The sequence below is a fragment of the Melopsittacus undulatus genome, unplaced genomic scaffold, assembly GCF_012275295.1.
Source record: "Melopsittacus undulatus isolate bMelUnd1 unplaced genomic scaffold, bMelUnd1.mat.Z mat_scaffold_277_arrow_ctg1, whole genome shotgun sequence".
Classification (NCBI taxonomy): Eukaryota; Metazoa; Chordata; class Aves; order Psittaciformes; family Psittaculidae; genus Melopsittacus; species Melopsittacus undulatus.
Window position 1 is genome coordinate 39,881 of NW_022994205.1, and position 20,795 is coordinate 60,675.

A 20,795-nucleotide genomic window follows, 5' to 3' on the forward strand; every position below is an offset into this window, starting at 1 on the left:
ATTGATTCGGAGAAAACTCCAGGAACAAACCCTTACAGTTCCAGCAGATGGGTAATATGGAAAGCTGTTCCCAAAGGATTTGAGGAACCTGAGCATTTCTAGTCTTTTTCAGATGACACCACTAGGTTTCAGAACAGATGCAGTACTATGCTAGCTCAATCTAACATGAACACAGCATCTCCACATTAGGTGAATTGCTGTAAATTATGTCTTCTTCTAGAACTTATTTGCGTAACTCTATAAAAATAGTCAATAGTTCAAAAAAGTACTATCAGAAACTTTATGTAAAATTGATTGTATGTCTTACCACTTCCAAAGACATATTACTTGGAACACTAAAAAAATACCTAATACTGCACTGCCCAAAGACAGACTTCAAATGAGGGGATGACAATTCTTTCCAAAACTAGAGCTGAAGGCAGTACTCATAAAATTGCAGCCTTCTTTGTAAAACTTTAACCTCTTCAATACAAAATACAAGACACATTTTTACAATTAATTTTTATTTTGATCAAATCCTTATAAATATCAAAGCACTGGATTAACTCCACTGTTTTCAATATGTAAAAAACATGTGAAACTTTGGTTTCTGATATGAAGCAGTAGCCTTATCATTTTCTCTCCTGAGGCAAACAAACTTTATAACCTTCAAGCATTTGTAAACATTTTATTCATGTTCTGCAGCTATTCACATGACAAGGAAACATATCAGATTCAACACCAAGACTAAAAAAGAGTATGAAAGCACGCATACGCCCCTGCATTCTTCATGCACATTTTCCAGACATCCTCATTCATAAAGAACCAATGTGAGGTCTTTTCAGCTGCATTCTTCTCCCTATGCCAGAAAACAAAAACTATCTGCAGGTTTTTCCTCTTTGGCTAATCTTTATGCCACTGCCAAATGCCTTTTATTTTTCCCATGGTCTATTTGTGCTCTTTATTCAGAAAACATTCAGCAGGTGTTGAGAGGCCTTGCAGCAACAGTAGCTATATACTGGGGAAGAGAAAACAAACAAACAAAAAATCCACCTATCTTAATCTAAACTAAAATATCTATGTCTCTATGTCTAATTTATTCAGTTATAAGAAGGTATATAAAGTCAATCCTGATTGTGATTTCCCTCATATTTATCCATCTAAGATCAAAAGGCCTATTGAGGTAAAAGGTACAGCATATAAAACCTATAAAAACACAAACTCATGCAGAGCAGTCACAGAAGACGAGTTGGTCACAAGTTACTGCAGAGACTGGTGGTAGTTGCTGCTCATGAAATCTTTAGCTTAGGTATCACTGGCTTTCACTATTTAGTACTCACAGTCTGAGGGTAAACCTAATCCTCTACTAGCTATATCCTGTGGTAAATTCATTAAAAATAATAAAAATCAATTTGACACAAACCAAACAATTATATTCAGATAACAAAAGCTCCTGAGAGAAACACAGGCTCAAGTAAATTCATTCAAGACAGACATTTCAACAATTGCTGCTGACGGCTGATCTTTTATTAGATATTGAATTGATTCTGATTTCTTTGGCTTGGTCTAACTGCTATCTTTGGTCTTGGAAAAGAAGTGCAACCCACCCAAATTCAGCTATTATAGCAGAACATTAGCCAGTACCGAGGATACATTACATACCTGAGTAGTGCTGTGTTCCACTGCAAGACGTGAGGTATGCAGCATGTGCTTCACACTGCAGTGTGCAATGTGTCTAGCAGGAAACAGTCTGGAGCAACAGCTACCCCTGCCTCCTGTTTTTAAGTAGTAGGAGTCTGATGCTACATAGGTATAGTGTTATAGTCCTTTACTGTTCATCAAGTGCAACAGACTGGATTTAGGAACAAACAATTCCCTCTGTGCCCTTCCATCTTTAAGTTTTCAGGACAATTGCATCACTACAAGTGGTGGAATTCAGGAATACCTAATCCATCTGACATGATCCTAGAATATACAAAATCCTTACTGTTTGCTTAAAAAATATTAAAAATCAGGACATATTTACTACTATAAAGCAGTCAGAATAACAGGATCATATGCATATATCTGTTTTACTTAAAAGCAGTCATTACTGCTTTTTGTATGAAGGTAAGCGTGGTATTGCAGAAGTCAGCAATGATACTGTATCAGCTTTGAAACATCTTTTTCTTGAGAATTACAGTGTGAAGTCTTATTTAGAAGCTAAATGTTATGCTAGAGACCAAAATAATAATTCCATAGCATCCTTTGATACCATTAATATCAGAGATCCTGTTCAGTAATTTGGTGGCAAATTCTGGACAACTCCTTTACCACGTCTGAAACTTATGACTAGCACTGCACTCTGTGCATGTTAATGCCTCAATACTCCCAAACCAATGCACTCAAACACAGTCAGACCTGTTAAAATTGATGAACCTGCAGCAGCTCAGGACATACTTGTCTGTTAGAAATGATTGCATGGTAACCAGTAACAAAACAACACCTACTTGTTAAAACAACTCACCAAAAAAAAAAAAAATCATTAAGAATATTAGCTATTAAAATTAATTCAGCCTTTGGTTTCAGAGGAAGACTATTCTATCTTTACTCCTTTAATTCCTCCTGACTTCTCGTCCTTTTAAAGGCTGGGGAGGGCGGTAGTTTCTCAGCAAGCAGCAGGCAACTTCATCCTCAGCTGTGCTCAGGAGGCTGCGGAACTTGGCTAGCTGCAATCAAGAGAGACATAAGATTCAGCAGAAAACCCTCATGCTTATACTAATGAAAAAGAATGTAGTAAATATTAAAGATATTTGTCACCTTTTTTTTGCTGCAAGGAAGGATTGGAACTCTATTTTTCTGTGTCATGTCCTTGTAAAGGAAAAGCAATGACTACTGAGAAAACCCTCCCAAAGCATGTGCCAGAATGAGACTGTGCATAAGGATTATTTGTTTCCTGTATTCACACTTTGCCTTCCATAACCTGGTTTAAACCAGGGGGGGGTTATATATTTTAGTTTAATTCTATAGTATGGAGATTCAAGAATATTTCATGCCAAAAATTAGCTATATTATATGCACCTGTGTACATCTTGTTCAAACTGTATATTCACAATTCACCTGGAATAGGAGGTGCGCTGCAATAGAAAGCTTCTACAATTAGCATTTTTCACATATTAAACACGTGCTCAAACCAGGAGAGAATTCAAATTTTTCCCCTGTGAAGACGCAGAACAAGCAGTTATTCATACTTTCAGCATAAGCTTCTCTGCTTAAGCTGATCTCAGTAGAAACCTGCATCAGAGCTCGATGTCTAAACATCAGGAAGGCCGAGTCTGATTTCTGACCTGAAGTTTTGTATTTTTTCTAATTGCTAATATTTCCGATATTTACCATTTTTATAAATTACCTTACTTCTCTTCTAAATTACCAGAGGCAGGACAGCACAACAATCATTTGATTATAATAGAGCATTTAGTTGTATGGCACACTGTACCTTAATCACAATAAGAGCAAAAAAGTCAATGCTACCTTACTTCACCCCACTCTAAAGCTAACATTTGTAATTCAGGCTCCCTGTGAGTTTCTACAGTCTTAAAATCTACTTTTTTTCAACCTGAGAAGTGCCCCACAAGCATGTTGTAAACTGTAAACCCCAGAACAAATACAAACATGAGGAATAAATTTAAATGGCACAGTATCAGTGATGATGATTATTGATCAGTCACAGTGGTGGACATTACTAGAAACAAACACTTTTAGCTACATGCAGGCTTATATTTATATGAGTATAGCATACTTAAATACGTAAGATATAGGTACAGTCTGTGAAAAATGGCTCTTAAAGAATCCCTGTATTTGACACTGTTTCCAACACCATGTCCTCTGAATCTGTTACACATGGGTGTTCACATACAGCATTTCACATTTTAGAATGTATTCATTATAGATTAGCCTAAATAAGAACCTTTTAACCTGAACAATGGCTTGTCTTTTGGAAGTTGATATCTTCACACACATTTTCAATTCCAGATCAATATGTATTACAGCGAGTCTTATGAAGCCAGATTGAGGGGAGTGGGGAAGAGATACAGATGAGGAAAATACACACACTGAGCAAACATATGACTTCAAATTGGTTACAAACAGGATTTTAGTCTCCTGACTAACAAGCATCCCATTCAATGAACTGTTTTACCATTTTGTAGTCTGCAGCCACCATTTCATGTGGCCTCAGTTTCTGAGGTATTTGTAATATTTACCATAAATGAGACAAAAGCTATAGTACCATAATTTTGAGGGTTACAGTGTGCTGAGAATATTAATACTATATCAACACCCAATATTGGAAACTATAATCTGACGTTAGTGTCTCAAACGCAAAAAGCTTTTTCTACCTAAGGTGGTCAGCCACTGGGTGTCACTGTTGCAACATTAATATACAGCATTAAGCTTAATTTCACAAAAAAAATAAGTAGATTCTTTTATCACACTTTTCCTAAGATAGCCTAACATAAAACCTCACTTATTGTATTTGCATTCCGTAATTCTAGTAAATTTACTAAGTTTTACATATCTGGAATGCAAGAAGACATTTAATATTCATGTGACATATAAAAAAATCCCAGAAAAGAGGTTTGAGCAGGATATGCAAATAATGGAATTCTAGGATTTCTAAGCATCACCAAAACACTTTTTTTTTGTAAATTCCTTTTGGGTAATTTTTTATTGTTAATTATCAGGATATGCAGATTCTTAGGGATAAAAAAAAAGAAAAGAAATAGCTGTTCACAAAGAGTGGCAAAAAGAAGTTAGCATAAATTTGATAGACATATTTTGTCCTTTGAAAATTTGATGAGGTGAGCAATGCCAAGGTCTGAAATAAATATATTTTTGGGTGGTATTTACAATTTCAAGTCTTATAAAAGCAATGTTTCTATAGCAGTGAAAAATTCAAAAATACCTGTTCCGAACAAACACTTATGGGCTCTCTCAGAACAATCCAGATGACACTCTCAAGAAGAGGAGGAACAGTGAGAGAGCCAAAGTAAGTCCAGTAGTCCAGGGACTTGGGAAGCAGACAGCTAGGATCAAAGTTGGTGAATAGTGCTCTTTTACCCTGGAAAGAAAACAAAATAGCTCGTTGTGATTCTAGATTAAATATATGAGAACTGTGGTTTTTCTGCATAGAGAAGAGAAGGCTCCAGGAGACCTTAGAGCAGCTTCCAGTACCTAAATGGGCCAGCAAGAAAGCTGCAGAGGGACTTTTTTCAAGGGCATGATACAGACAGGACAAGGGGGGATGGTTGTAGCCTGGAAGAGGGTAGCTTAGATTAGATATTAGGAATAAATTCTTTACTATGAGGTTGGTGAGAGCCTGGCACAGGTTGCCCAGAAAAGGTATGGCTGCCCCATCCCTGGCAGTGCTCAAGGACAGGTTGGATGGGGCTTGGAGCAACCTGGTCTAGGGATCTCTAGTGTGGGAGGGGGTTTGGAACCAGATGAGCTTTAAGGTCTCTTCCAACCTAAACCATTCTGTGATTTTATGACATTTAGAAAATTATTTTTTGTATTAAAAAAAAGGAGAAAAAGTCAATGCAGTATGATTCAAAAGCAAGAGGCTGAGATAAATCATGCCAAAGGAGGTAGAGCTTAGAATTACAAATGATCATAAGATGCAAGTTGAAGGGAGAGGTGAGAAGATGTTAGACTTTCAATGTGGTCTGTACGGGGCTGGCAGAGTAACCCCACAAGTTACTGCCATCTGCTTTCCTCCCCATTCTTTTTGTCCAGGCCTACAGGTTACTACTTCTTCCCCTTTTTCCAGCTACCAGGCCAGAAATGCCTGTAGGATGCATGATGTTATGAGTCTGCCTAATTTCTCTCATACAAACAATAGCTTATTTCTCACCCTATACCTCAGCAAAACAGGGAAGGAAACCTTTTCCTCATCTTTTTCATAGTTTTCCATAAAGTATGTTCTTCCCCTCTTAATAGTCATAGCAACAGATTTGTCAGAGACTAGGTTCTGTGAAGAATTAGCCTTTTCCTCTGATCACTTACCTTATAAAAATTAGTTTTAGTGCTTAGTTTTCAACTTCTCCTAAACTTAGTTTTTCATTTCACCTAAATTTGTCCCAAATCAAAATTAGATATGGATAGCTATGAAATTAGGGACTAGGGAACAGGAAGGTGAAGGCAGTAGCAGACAGGCTACCAAAAAAAACCACCCCAAAACAACAAAAGCAATCACCAATATTAGTATTCTCTTAGAAGCACTTGTTCACCTTGATTCTGATGGTGTCCAAGCGATCAGTAATCTTCTTCAGCTGAGGGTTGCATTCACCAATCTGTTCAGACCAGACAAAAAAGAAATATTTGAGCTCCAGGGAAAAATAGCAAAATTAAATAATAAAATAGCAAATGCAGAATGAAAATGTTTCAAAGAACTTAAATGACTGTGAGATCTGATGGATTTTGTGAGTACAAGTCTGTGACTAGCTGGTCCTTAAAATGGTACTGGTTGTAAAGAAGATCCACTCCTTCACTTTTTTATTATTTATTATTAATAGACAGTATTTATTCTGGCTACTCATAGTAATTATTTCAGCTACAAAAGACCCACAAACTTTATACTGCAGGAGAACAAAAGCAATTTATTTTTAATGTTTTATATGCAACATATAAAAAGTGGCAGGCTTACATCTGAAATTTGAATTGTTAAAACAGTGAAAACATCATTCTTATGAATCCCAAGCAGAATTTATGTGCTAAGAAATCCTGTGAAACTGTCCTTGAATCACTGCAATGTAAACTGTAAAGACAGAATTACTGAAACAGTTCTTTGCAACTGCTGTGTACAACAATTCCCTGACTACACCAGGGCCAGCACCATCCTTTGTCATGGATTGTTTGAATTCTCTATCTGCTTCTTCATACAGAAGTCAATTAAGATGTTGCAAGAGTTTAATTTCATTTTAGAACAGGTACAGAAGTCAAAGAGGTATATCACAATTATGAAGAAATTCTCTAGCTTCTGGGTTTTGGGGCTTTCTTATTATTGTTTTTCAGACAAAACTACCAGCACAGAAACAAGCCATTAGAGAAGAGTTTTAATCAAATCAGATTGCTCTCCTAAAGAAATCTGTTAGTCAAGATCCATTTAGGGGCAGCTGAATTAAAGTTCCAGTAGGCAAACTGAAGAGTCTCACTGTCTTGAAAATCTATTAATCTGATATTTTTCATCTTCAAGAAAGCACAATTTTTCAGATTGGCAAGGAAACAGTGTGAAGGAAACAGTATCATTTAATGCCCACATAAAACAAGTGTGCCTTTAGCAATAACTATACCAATCATCACATTATCCCTTTTGGGTTTATTATGCAGATTTACTAGGAGGGCTCAGGCATTCTCTTTTTACCTTCAGAAATACTGCCATGACTGCTAATCCATCTGACTGACGAGCTGCCTCAACAAAACTGGAATACTTCTCTGAGTTCCAATGGACCACATGAAGCTGAAAAGCAAGAGACACAGACAGCATCAACTCCCGCTGAACTCAAATAGTCACAAATTAATACTGCAACTTCTCTGGTTTTGATACTTTACTTTGCTCTTTTGTATTCAGAACCATTTGATTTTCTAAATGTAAATATTTAATGAATTTGGTAAATTTGTTGTTTACAGAAATGGCGAAAGCATTTCAGTGGCTGGGATCATTCAAAATTTAGCAGCAATCAGAATGCCACAGTGCCTGGCAAACTGCTGTTGGGTCCCCAGATTTTGAACAGAGAGGCTAAGACAAGATGTACTGTGGTTATATAACTGAAGCTTTTAAATCTGCTTTTAGCATAGATGATTTTAAAAAGTAATTGAGAATCATGAGGAAGTCATTATTATTTTGCTCCTCTTTTTCTTTTAATCAAGCTTTCAGTAACATTAATCAGCCATGTAAATAGCTAGAAAACAGCCAGGGGAACATACATTAAACATGCACCGACCCCTTTTCCCATGTTTAGTTTAAGCTGAACACTGAAATTTCCTTTTTAATACTTCCCAAATGTCATCTATGATTACCAGGAGTTTGGCACTTACAAGAAGCTTGATTATCTCAAGTTTGAGCATTTGCATTTCCAATGTGCATTATTCTGGAACTGCCCAGTGGTAGTTGCTTAAGTAGCTTAAAGACATCACCAGACAGGTGGGGAGAGGAAAAGTGTGTGATGTCTACCCCCATACCACCTCAGTCCCTTCTGTTAAGCCAGGTTTCCTAAATCCTGGCCATGCTCCACAGCAGGAACTCCTGGTTCCCGGGAAGCGCCCAGATGTTCCAACCTTGGGAAAGGGTCCAACTGCCAAATTGGAGAAAGCACAAACACTCACACAATAGTTATGATCAAGTACTTCACAAACATTAAATTCTCACAGATCCTCAGTGGATTAGTAAATCTTACTACCCATAGTTTTCAGATAAAGAGAGGCTCAGAAGTAGAACATGGCATTGGTTTTCCCAGACTTTAAACTCTACTCTTTAGGAGTGCTGAAAAGCAACTCCACCGAGTGACCTAAACTGAGACAAACCCTTGGAAAAAAAAAAAAGGTTTCCTTTTGGAATGCAGCATCTCAAGACCTCTAAAGTAAGAGCAGTTTAGGAAAGCTGGAACTTACTTTAAAGGTTTTCTATGGAAAGAGACATAGCTGCATGGTTGAAATAGGGACCTAGGAGTGTGAAGATTTTGACTCTAAACTCAGACCTTACCTAACCTCTATGAGTTTAAATTTTCCATATCTGTAAAATGGAGCTCTTAAAAGGTATCATGTTTGTTAAGCACTTGGGCTCTAAAGTGCTGAAACATTACTTCCAGCAAGTAAGAAATTCCACTGAAACCAATAATAATATATATATGCTTATGATGAAACACACATTGGCTCCCAGCTTCAGAGATCCTTGAAGGAATGTTGCTAAGAATATTATAAATTAAACCAGGAAGAGAACATAGCCCACTAGACCATTCTCAGGTGCACTAGTATCCTGAAGCTCATAGTGCCTGCTCCACTCACTAGTATAAGTTCACAGAAGCTACATTGAACAACATTTAAACAATTACACTTTTGCATACACAAAAAGAAAACAGATACCCTCAGTCGGAATTTACTTTTATTGTGGATTTAAAGGAAAAAAAAACCAAACAACAAATAACAAAACGGAAAATTCCCAGAACTGAATATAGCCCACCTCCACTCCCTCATAGCTTTGCAAAAACCCCCCAAACCAACCCCCGTTAAAAAACAATACCCCCATATAAACAGAGCTATGAAACACTTTTGGGTACAGCTTCATTCTTACGGCTCACAACTTCTTTTTAAGGAATATATCCCGTCTTACCACCGCTCTGTCATTGCAGCTTGTGAAGAGACCTTGATCAGATCATACGTTGTCACAAAGAATGAAGCCATGGATTCCTTCTGCTTCCTGGTAGGCTTAGGGGACTGAATTTGCAGTCTTCTTTACCTGTATATAATTCTTCCTTCGACTGGGTCAATGCTTTTTCTTGTAATCTTGCACAACTTTCTTAAGAAGGTGAGCACTGAAACCATCTTCATGTCTCCTTCAGAGGTGTTTTCTTTTTATGTGAACAGTGCTCAGAAGCCTTGATCTTAATTCTGGATTTCTTATCCCAAAGCCATAGTGACATCTAGAAGGCTTCTTGTGGAGGGTTACTCAACCAACAGGTAACAGAAAGGTTTTTAGACTGGCTAGCAATTCAGATATTTTCTCCTTCCATTTGGTTTCTTAGATGGGAAACATATATATTTTCTCAGCTAGAAATTTGGTTTTGGTACTTAATGGTTTTAAAGCACCTCTATTAATTCTTTATATTCCATCTCACCTGGTTCCTGTGGAAAACATAAGTCTTTAAACACTGCAAATGTCACTTTTCCCCATTAGAAACTGATTTTTTTTTTCTGACCACTGTCTCTCATAGCATTTCCAGTAAAATATGATCACACCACTGTGCATACATTTGTTTCTTCTTTGGTATTATGTCATTTATTTTGCCATTAACATTTATTTTTACACTTTTTACTTCTTTTTAACCCCAGAAAACTCTTCCACTGTGTTAAAGATCTCAGTCCCATTGGGAACACTCCATGTTACTTCCATTTTCAAAGAGGAAGGGGATACAGAATACTTTCTATTGTATTCTACTCAAGGGCACCAGAAGAGACAGAGCAGGAGCAAACTCTCCGTGCCATTTGTCCCCGTGACACACTGCCTCCACCGAAATGCAGTACCTCCACAGGCAGCACCCCACATATATTAACATGTGGTTCTCAAAGTCATAACCACGACATTGCTATATGCATCACAAAATGCAACGCTCTTAAGTCTTGCATAAACTTTACATGGCACAGACCCCGAATCAAATAACTCTGTGGTTTGTAATGGCAGCTGACTTTGAAAAGATTCTTCAAGGAAGACACAGTGAAAGACAAAGTTTAAAATAACTCTTGAACATTAAATCTTGCTTTTATCAAGCTCTTGTCTTCTGTACTCCTTTTTTAATCCTCTCCAAAGCTTTCAAATGGATTCTCCTTTGAGAAAGGACCAAACATGCAACACTTCAGGAAGACCACTTGTCTTTCAATAAAATGGGGGGAGAGTGAAAAGCAGGAAGAGGAGGGGCAATATTATTTTTACAATGGAAAACTAGTCACTAGCTTAGAGATACACATGTTGCCATTTAAAGCCTTACCTCTGCTGCATATTTCATCCCATCCACTGTGTGCTCAGAGCCGGCTTCATCATTGGATCCCCAGTGGAAGTGAATCTGCCGCAGCCTGTAGGTCCCGTTGAGTGGTCCCCCAGTCAGCACTGGAAACCCAAGCAGATGAAGAGGTTTCATTGCAGGAATGGAAGCTGCTACCCACATCCTCTAATCTGGCACAGACTTCAGTCTTCGGACAACTCCCTACTCCTTCTCGATGGCTTCCCATTTCTTTGAAGTGCTACAGAAACCCTCACTTGCCCAGGACATGACTTTCAAAAGTGCACTTATGTGTAGAAGATTAGTGAGTTATTGCCCACTAAAGGGAATATCATTGTCACCAGGCTTATGCAGGGTTGGATATTTTTCTGAAGATGGGGAAATATGTCTATTTTACAAGTGGTTTCCTCTCTTAAAAGTACTTACAAGAATCACTAAGAAATTAAGCTTAAAATGTAGGTTTTACAAATAAAGGGGAAGATCAGAAAAATACAATGTGAACATAATTTCTTCTCCTCTTTGAAATTTTGGAAGAAAGCAAAAAATTTTCAAGGCTCTTTCCTTCATTTGCAAATAGATTCAGTTATGTCAGACTTAAGTCTGAGAAAAAGGAGCATTTATTAGCATACATAAAATGAAGCCTACACTAGATATGCATTGTAGCATTGTACAACTTCAATATTAGATGTTTAATTAGCCATGGCTGGAAGGACTGGCCTATGAGTAGCAGATAAGGACTTTGGGCTTGTCTAGTTTCAAGAAAAGGAGGCTGAAGAGCAACCTCACTGATCTCTACACCTCCCTGAGGAGTAGAAGTGGAGAGAGACTTGCTGATCTCTTCTCCCTGACATCCAGTGATGGGACACACGGCAATGGTTCAAAGCTCTGCCAGGGGAGATTTAGATGGGGCATCAGGCCGCATTTCTTTACTAAGAAGGTGATCAAACACTAGAAGAGGCCTATAGAGGTGGCTGATGTCCCAAGCCTGATCAGTGCTTAAAAGGCATTTGGACAATGCCCTTAACTACATGCTTTAACATGTTCAGCGCTGAATTGGTCAGGCAGTTGGACTAGATGACTGTTGTAGATCCTTTTCAACTGAAATATTAATTATATTCTGTTCTACCTAACAGGCATATGGGTAGGATTTTCATTGTTTTGCTTTTGGAAGTATTCGTCTTTTGCTAATCACAATTTGAACCAAACCATCTCTGCACAGAGACTTGAATGTGAATCACATTCAGAAAGATTCCTTATTCACTTCAAATCAAAGCACCCCACTCTCCTGGCTCCACATTTTCTGAGGGTTTGCGCATTATTCTGGGTGGGTTTACTGCCTCATTATAGAGACTTTAAGGGAAAAGGAGGGGAGCTTTAACCAGACAGATTTTAAATTAAGAGCAATGGGAGGGACAACAATAAGTTTTCCTCTCTTCTGAAAGCCTAAACTTTGTTGCCTCTCTGCTAACACAAGTAGCTTGATTAATTAAAAGGAACTTGAACTGTTTGTCTGTATTTGACCCCTTTAAAACTTCAACTCAGAACCATGTTTTACAGAGCCTATAAACCCAGTGAACAAAGGGGATGGGGAAGTGGCACTCCTAAAAAATTCCTTCTTTCTAGGACTGAAAACTTGGAGACAAATGATCCTAGAAATATGTAAAGATTGGTGTTCTAATTGGTTGAGGGAAAACAATGACATAGTAATGCATCAGCACTCAATGAAATACTGCTGAAAAAGGTGGAAAACGGCCTGATGATGTATTTGTGCCACACCACTATCAATGGTAAAACCCTTCCATTACAACAGTAATTAAGGAAGAGGTTAGTCGGAAGTTATTTAAGGCAAATATCAATATCTTAAAGTTTGAAAAGGGCTGGAAGAAGAAGTCTTTGAAATAGCAATAGACCAATTTCAGAGAATGTGGTATCAAAGAGGACAAAAAAATATACAAACAGTTACAGACTTGACAGCCCAGTTTCAATGCTGCCCAAGGTGAAGAAATAGTTCATATGGAACCCAGTTAATGATGCATTAAAAGATGTTAATGCATTTAACATGAAAAATGTTACCAATTAATTTGATTTCTTTTTTTTTTTTATTAAACCAACATATGTGAGGAGTTCTTACTTCACAAGGGTGCCCCAGAGGCCAAATTTTGGCCCTAGGAAATTCAGTATTTTTTGATCAATGACCTGAAAGAAAACAAAAACATTACTGATAAAGTTTGTCAGAGACAAATATTAGGGAAAATAGTGAATAACTCAGTTTATGAATACAGAAGAATTTGAATTCTTTAATAAGTAAAGCTTGACAATGGCCAGAAGGTAAAGGCATTTATGTGGACTGAACAATCTAGTCCATACATAGAAGACACAGACAGGAGACTGGGGATTACATTTACTAATTATCTGATCAACATCTGTCAGTGCTTTGCCATGACACAAATGATATCCACAAAGGTAAGGCCTGAGGAAACCATTAAGAAGAGGATCACATTACCACTGCTCTGATACCAGTGTAAGCCTAGAGAAATACTGTGTTAAGGTCCTGTCACTTCAAAGATGGAATTAGAAGGTGGAAGAGGTTCTCGGTATATTCATATTTGTTACTTTTTATTAAAACAAACAAACAAACAAAACCAACAAAAGAAAAGTAGTTTAAAGGCTGAGTTGGTCCAACTTACACTAAAATAAAGTGTGATTTCCACTGCTTTACTTGTGAGGGTAATTAACAATTAGAACAACTTACCAAAGGCTGTGGTAGATTCTTCATCGCTGGCAATTTTGAAATCAAGATTGTATGTTTTTCTAAGAGATGTGTTTTAGCTCACCCATGCCTACTAGGCTTGAAGCAGAGATTAATTCTGGGAAGTACCGTGGCATCTGACACACACGAGGTCAGACCAGATCACTGATGGTCAGCTGACGGCTTTCATGCAACATCCAATGTTGCTTGTATCAACAGGAAATTCAAGAATTAACCTTAAACTGTCCATGAAAGCAAAGTATGATGGTGTCTCAATCTAGGTCTCTCACTGTTGCCACTAAAAGCTGATAGGTCCTCAGGCTAATGGACAGGGTGACCACAAATTAGTCCTCTTCTGGCATCGACCCTTGTGAAAGCATCACATGGGCTTGGGTCCTCAGCTAAGCCTCACACAACCACGAGAGGATTTTATTGCTTGAAGAATCTGTACTCCTACAGTTTCAAGGGGAGGTGTGCTAGCTTGCCTACCATTCAAGAGAAGGCTTTAAAGATGAATGCATTAACTGGTTTCAAAGACTATGTTAAATCACAGAACTTCTAAATAAGAATTGTTGCTTGTAGAAAGTGAAGCTACATACTCCTAGAAAAGACTGGTGCAATAAAACTTTACAGAGAAGAAAGGGGATCACTTGGAATATATTTCATTTGTTCTGTATTAGCTCTTTCCTGACACAAAAAGTCGAGGTATGGATTGTAAAAATGAAAAAAAAAATATATAACCAAACTTGCAGCTAAAGTCAGGTAAGAGACATGAGCGATTCGGTTGGAATGAACCTGTAATGAGACACAAAGGATTCATCTGCAGTGAGAGAGAGCAGCATTTGAAAAATTGCACACAACACTGTTCAAACAGGGGGCTGGCACTATCTAGTTTGTTGGGGTGGATCAAACCAGTCCTGTGAAATGGGAATCCTAGCACTTTCTGAGAAACACAACCTCGAACTCGTGTCCAAATATGTTCCTACACTGCATCATGCTGAAAGCCAGGGAAAAAAAAGGGAAACTCTCATTGGAGGAGCAACACTTTACTGTTAATGAGGAGTTTATATTCAGCTGTGAGACATGCCCAGGATGTATGCATTCTATTCAGGAAGCAATGGAAGAAGACACAGTGCAACAGAAAAGGAACTAACCTGATTTGTTGACGCTGTCATCAAACTCGACACTGGTGGAGTGCCCATTGTTAAGGATGATTTTAGCAGAAGCTGGATCGTAATTGGGATTTAGAGAACGGAGAGAGGGATCATACTTGGTTTCCTCAGTTTTGATGTCAATGGGTGACTGACGGTCTCCATTGGCAACAGGAAAAACCTCCTTCCAGTGGGCAGGCCCTGCAATGCATTGGAGGAGAAGTCTAAATTGATGTCAGTGCCCTTCTTCATATGAAAGAAAACTCAGTTTGGATTGTTCTTGTTTGCATCTCTTACATGCAAAAAGGGCACATCAGAGAAACACAGATCAAAATATTCAGCTATTTTTGCTGCACCACACCACAGCAGCAGTTCTCAGGACCCCTTTATCTACCTTACACGGTGTATCTAACTACATTTGGCCTTTGAACAAGGCCAGATGCAGTAGGTAGATACTTATTCACAATTAAGACTCAACTATGCGCAAGACATACCCAACAAATGCTCATTCAAATCAAGCATCCTGTATCCAACAGGCACGGTGCCCCAATAAATTTCTGACATGCTATTTTTGCCTAGTATCATGGCTCATGACTTACCTATACAAAATCCCTGCATGAAGATTTTCTTCAGTACATTAGTCATTGGATGCAAAAGACCTGAGAACACATCTTCCACTGACTATGCAGACAGGGATGCGGAGATGTTGATAAAAAGGCCAAGTGGTGCATGGCATCCTGAAGCCTGACAGTTGTGCCTGTACCCTAAGCATTGCTGCACAGTCACCTCCCCCCAGCCCATTACCTCTGAGTTACCTGTCCTCCCTCCATGCAAGCTAAGCCACAAGTCAGCTGAAAAGCTTTGTCTCTGCAAATAAGCAACATGTATTTAAGAAAAATTTCAAATGTCATTCTAAAACAGTAACAAAAGCTTCATTGATGAGATGTGTGAGGTGTCTATTCTTACCTACTAAACATCAGAGAGTTCTCAATAAAAATATATGTGCCATTGTTGAATCATATTTGAATAATACACAGTGTGGAAAGGGGCCATAGAAGAAAAACAGAAACAATTAGTTGCTTGGGAAACATATTCTATAAACTAAAGACAGCAAACAAGGAAAGAGGAAAGAGTGTAAGGTAAGGGAAAAGTGGAAAGTCTGCAGGGCTGATGATCTTTCAGTATTGTAAAGAGCATAGCACTTGTTTTTCCTCCAGGCTTGGCATGGGTAAGAAGCATAATAAATCAACTAAGAAAGACTGGATATAATAAACACTTAATTATGAGCATCAGAAGCTGATCTTATAAAATCTTCGTTACTGGAAATCCTCATAACTCCCTACACTGAGGGTAACTGACCTCTGGCTTGAGTATTTCTGGATGGCTCAGAGCTTAAATAAACATGATAAAAAAAGGGATTTAAATGTGTCACACTGTGATTAATATCCTAACATCAAAAGTTGATAGATAACTTTCTATCCTTGACTTCAATAGAAGAAAACATAGCTCAGAAATTCACAGGTGGTAAAATAACACAAGCATCCCAGCTGTAAATCACGGAGGGAAGTGCCCCACGGCAGCAGCCACCTGGGCAGAGACTGATTCTCCTCTGAGCAGCACTGAAAAATGGAAAAAAGAAGAAGCTTGTAAAGACCAGCCTAAGGTAGAACAAAGGCAAGGGTCTTCTGTCATGACTTTGTTAAAAAGTCCTTTTGTTAATGCCTTCATTAACTAAAATGAAGGAAGCTGCTTGTAAGGCAGAATATATAAATCCTACTGGTTTGAAGCTATATATATAAATGATATAAAGCTATTTAAACTTAAGTCTTTTCACTTCACAATGGTCATCAAAGCTATTCAATATTTTAATTATGTACAGTTTAGCATATGATATAATTTTAATTGTGTTTAGGTCCTAGTACCCTGTAGTTAGAGATGCAATGCACAATTTTATTTACAATCAGCACCACTCTATTGTTTATACCTAACTACTGTGATCTGGGATGCTTAGAAAAACCTTATTGCTGCTTAATTTTAATGTTTCAGGTTTTCCTTAACTGAGGAAAAGCAAAATATATTTATGTGCTTAACTATTTGGTCCTATTGCTCCACCCCAGAAATAACTAGTTATTGTACCTTAAATAATATGAATGATTTGCATGCAGAAATAATATGAATGTGCTGCCAAAAAGAGGACCCAAGGCTGTGGTTCTGGCATTAACTAGTTGTTTGACATTAAACTTCTACAAAGTTCTGAAAAAGTTCTAAAAAGACATTGTACCTGCTTTTTCACTTGTCCTTAGTTTGGATGACCAAAATCATATTTTACATATCATACAATCAGGTTTAAGCCAATGGGGAATCCAGGGTGAAAATGTCTTCTGAGTTTGGACCTGAGTTACTTTCCTCCATCTCAGCATAATGTACACTTTAATGTTCTGGATATGTACTTTAAGACATACCTAGGAAAGTACTCACCAATTCAGCTCCCTTAACTATTTAATTTACCAAAGGAGTCTGCTTAATAAATGTCAATTTTTGAACCTATGGAAAGTGCTCTGTTGCTAGACATCACCTCGTAGCTCTTAACAATCAAAGCCATTGTGACCAACATTTAGGACAAAAAAACCTTGAACCATCTGCACTGAAGACTGCATGCTTTTGTTTTGGACACAGAATTAACCAAATGCAATGAACACTCTGGTCACTTTTAGATCAGATGATCATATTTATGATTCCCACCAGCATTGCCCACACACAGTTAATGAAATGGATCTCATAATGAAGGCAGCTATGAACTTGTCAGGGAATAGAACTCAGTATAGCATTTAACAGGAATGCTTTTTTATCCAGCTGGAGTTAAAGATGATGAATTTCATCAAAAGCATAGACTTACTCAAAACAAGTCTATCAAAGACATCACAGGATACGGTTCAGTTGCAGTGAGCCTCTATACTTGCATAATAGAGCACTTACAGGTGAAAAAGTGGATTCTTTTTTTGGACAGTTTGCTGTTATATGCAGAAAGTTCATTAGTTTGGCATGGTCTGACCATGGCAGGATCACATCCTTGTTTACTCCTAAAGGAAATGCATTGCTCACATTATCATATACAAAATATTTAAACTTACAAAGTTAGGTTTGCAAGTAATTTAGTTACATATTAGGTTGCAATAAGATTAGCTCAAATAAAAACAATTGACAGTTCATAATAGGTAATAATTAAGTGCTGTTTTAAAAGCAGACATCAGGACCATGTAATTATTCTCAGGGAAAAAAAGTAGTATAAGGAATTACAGTTGAACTCAATGCTTTTAAAGGTCTTTTCCAACCTGAATGGTTCTATGAATTCATATTCCTTTTTATTTATAAAGCATCTCAGTGATATAGTAGTAATTAGATCCAGAGACATTTTGCAATAAAACACGATATATGTATTTTACACACATGTTTTATTAAACAAATATTAAACTGAAAGCAACTGATTCTTGATTTGTCTTTTAACTACACCAGTTCTCCAGTTAACTAAAAAGACCGTTTCTGTGAAGTGGCAATAACATTCCCCTTTCCATAACCTTGGGCAGCAAGGAAAGGCATGTGTAATGCCTCACAAAAGACGTATTTCAAGACCTCAATATTAAGCCTCCATACAGAAGCACCATCAAAACTGTGACGTAAGGACAGTGGCAAAAAAGCAAAGGCCAAGGTTATACAGAAATATGTGCCCCAAAGAAGGGGAGAACATTTATACTGGGTTTACGTGGCAAGGTTTAGGTAGCGGAGGGGCTGTAAGAAGATGTCAGAAGCTTCCCCTATGTCTAATGCAGTAACAGAGACAGCTCCCAGTGTAGAGAGACATTAGAGAAAATTGGGAGTCAAGTTGAGCCCAGGAAGAATGGAGGGGTGGGGAGAAGATGTTCTAAGATTTGGTTTTCTTTCTCATTACACTACTCTGGTTTGATAGGTAATATACTAAATTACTATTTTCCCAAGTGGAAACTGTTTTGCCCATGATGGTAATGGGTGAGTGATCTGTCCCCAGGGAGTGACAGAGCAGCTTTGGTGGGCATCTGATGTCCAGTCATCCTCAACCCACCACAACACTTCATTCTGTGTATAAAGTCAGCCCATATCCTTATACATAGATATACCATATATGCAGATATGTATGTGTAATATTTGACAGTTTATGCACATAATGATTTATGTTGCAGTCATTATTGCTAAGGGGCAAATGAGTTTTCCTCCAGTTTAAAAAAACAGTGCTTTTATCACTTCAAATGCACAACTCGGAATGAATGCAGACATCTTTCCAACTCTTCAGGAAGTCAACTTTAATATCTAACTGCACCACATGTAGTTAAATTCACTTTGTTTCTGACTCATTAGTTGCAAAATGTAATCTTTGTTTCAAGGAAACTATTTTCAGGGCCGTGCAGGGCAATAAAATTTTTCAAGAATCAGAGCAATGTCCTGCATCTGCTATTCACCCAAAGAAGAAACAAGCAAAAGCAATAAAATAAATGCATAAAAATGAAAAGGATGAGAAATAAAACTGATCCTAGGGAAGAGCAGTTAAGTGTTGGCTATTCATGCCTCTCTCCTTTAGCCCCCTGTGAGAGGTGGTGGGAATCAGATGGACTGATGAGGAACTACCCACCCCGCAGCTGCTGGGGGCTCCAAAAAGGGGAGAGAGAAAACCAAACTCCACCCCAAATATATTATCAACCAGTAAACAGTTTTATAGAACAAATGGGGCCTCAAGCAAGGTCCAGGGCTGCCCTGATAGAAATTGTTGTGCCCTCCCCTTCCTAGAATTTGAGAATAGCAAATGAGCAGTGGTAGGATAAGGAGGAGGGAAAATGGGCTTCTTATCTGGACAGTGCAGGTGAAGTTTACAGCACTCTTGGAAAATATATGGAGAAACAAATTTGAAAAACAAGACTCATTTACGTCTTCAGGGGAGGGGTAGAGTACACTGCACAAAAGCAGATAACACACCTAATCATTGCAACATCGCTGTGATCCACCACCACCCAGTTTTTCAGGAAAAGTGCATCCATCCAGAAAAGACTGAGCAAAAGGGCCAGGCAGGAAATGTAGTACAAACAGTATTCCAGATTCTTAAGTAATAATATACACAAAGCATACTCCTATTGGCATTCGTATATGCAAATACATAGCTTTCTCCTCTTAGTACCATGGTGGTTTATTTGTCTGTGTATTATAACAGACAGTGTAAGTTATTCGTTTTATCAAAGCTGAGTCTCGAATTTACAAAAGCACTTTCATTTCTACTCGCATGCCTTGTGAGCTGGTTTGCACACCAGCGTTTGCATGACTTACAATGCAAAACAGAGCTGTCTTTAAGCCTGTTGATGAGCACATCTTGGGACTTCAAAGACCAACAAGATTAAGGAAACCATGAAACAACTAAAATCCAAAAGCATCTCCTCTTAGGTGCGTAGTTATACTTTCAAATGACCGATCCTAGTCCTTAGTGTTTCCCACCGTGTAACAGAAGCAGATGGTACCCTGAATCAGAGAGGCAATGCCGATAATACAGCAGCTCCCACCAGTGTGACTGTTCAATAAATACTCAGTACGTACAGGAAACTAGTAACTACGTGAGAAAACGAAATCCGTGCAGCGGATGAGGCAGAGCCAGCCCCCGACCCGACTCCCGTGGGCGACGCTGTACAACCCGACGCCCCTCGCAGCAGCCCGCCGTGCATCATTGCGAGACAAAAACCTGCCAGGTATTACGCTTGGAAGTCCCGGCAGCATTTCATTTCAGCTCATTCAGCGCTCTCATGGGCTCGGGAGGTGTGCTGGGGCGGCCCCACTGCCCGCTGCCGCACCGGCCGCCCCGACGGCACAGGAGAAAGCACTGCGGCCACCCGCAGTCCCTTCCCGCCCCCTCGCCGCCCCTCCGCAGCCTTACCGTTGTGCTCATCGTATCCCCAGTGCAGCATGGTTCTGTTCGCCGCCCGCTGCGGACTGGGACGGGCAAGTACGGGCTGGGACGGGAGATGCGGCCGCCCCGTCACCGCCGCCCGTTTTGAAGGCGACGGGAGGCGACGCCCCGATGGGGAGCCGATAAGGAGCCTGCAGCGCTCCGCGTCCGCCTAGCCCGGCCCCAGCCCCCCTGGCTCCATCGCGCCGACT

The 20,795-nt window shown here is 38.8% G+C and overlaps 1 protein-coding gene across 1 annotated transcript; it reads right to left on the bottom strand.

Annotated features, from left to right (window-relative positions):
• Window positions 1-653: 653 nt before the first annotated feature.
• Window positions 654-20,737, bottom strand: LOC117438415 (carbonic anhydrase 13-like). Its single transcript, XM_034073941.1, has 7 exons — window positions 20,572-20,737; window positions 14,631-14,828; window positions 10,716-10,834; window positions 7,379-7,474; window positions 6,246-6,308; window positions 4,922-5,077; window positions 654-2,687 (listed from the first exon to the last, which is right to left on the bottom strand). Exons 1-7 carry the CDS (start codon window positions 20,600-20,602, stop codon window positions 2,574-2,576), a joined length of 777 nt encoding a protein of 258 aa, XP_033929832.1. The 5' UTR covers window positions 20,603-20,737; the 3' UTR covers window positions 654-2,573.
• Between the last annotated feature and the right edge of the window lie 58 nt (window positions 20,738-20,795).

Bases quoted from the DNA above. Each gene is read 5' to 3' on its own strand.
- LOC117438415 (XM_034073941.1), bottom strand. From the start codon at position 20,602: ATGCTGCACTGGGGATACGATGAGCACAACG. The intron at 7,475-10,715 runs GTAAGGCTTTAA...CTTGCTTTTCAG, and splicing joins GGATGAAATATGCAGCAGAG to CTTCATGTGGTCCATTGGAA. The intron at 2,688-4,921 runs GTATTTTTGAAT...TCTTGATTGCAG, and splicing joins TAAGTGTTTGTTCGGAACAG to CTAGCCAAGTTCCGCAGCCT.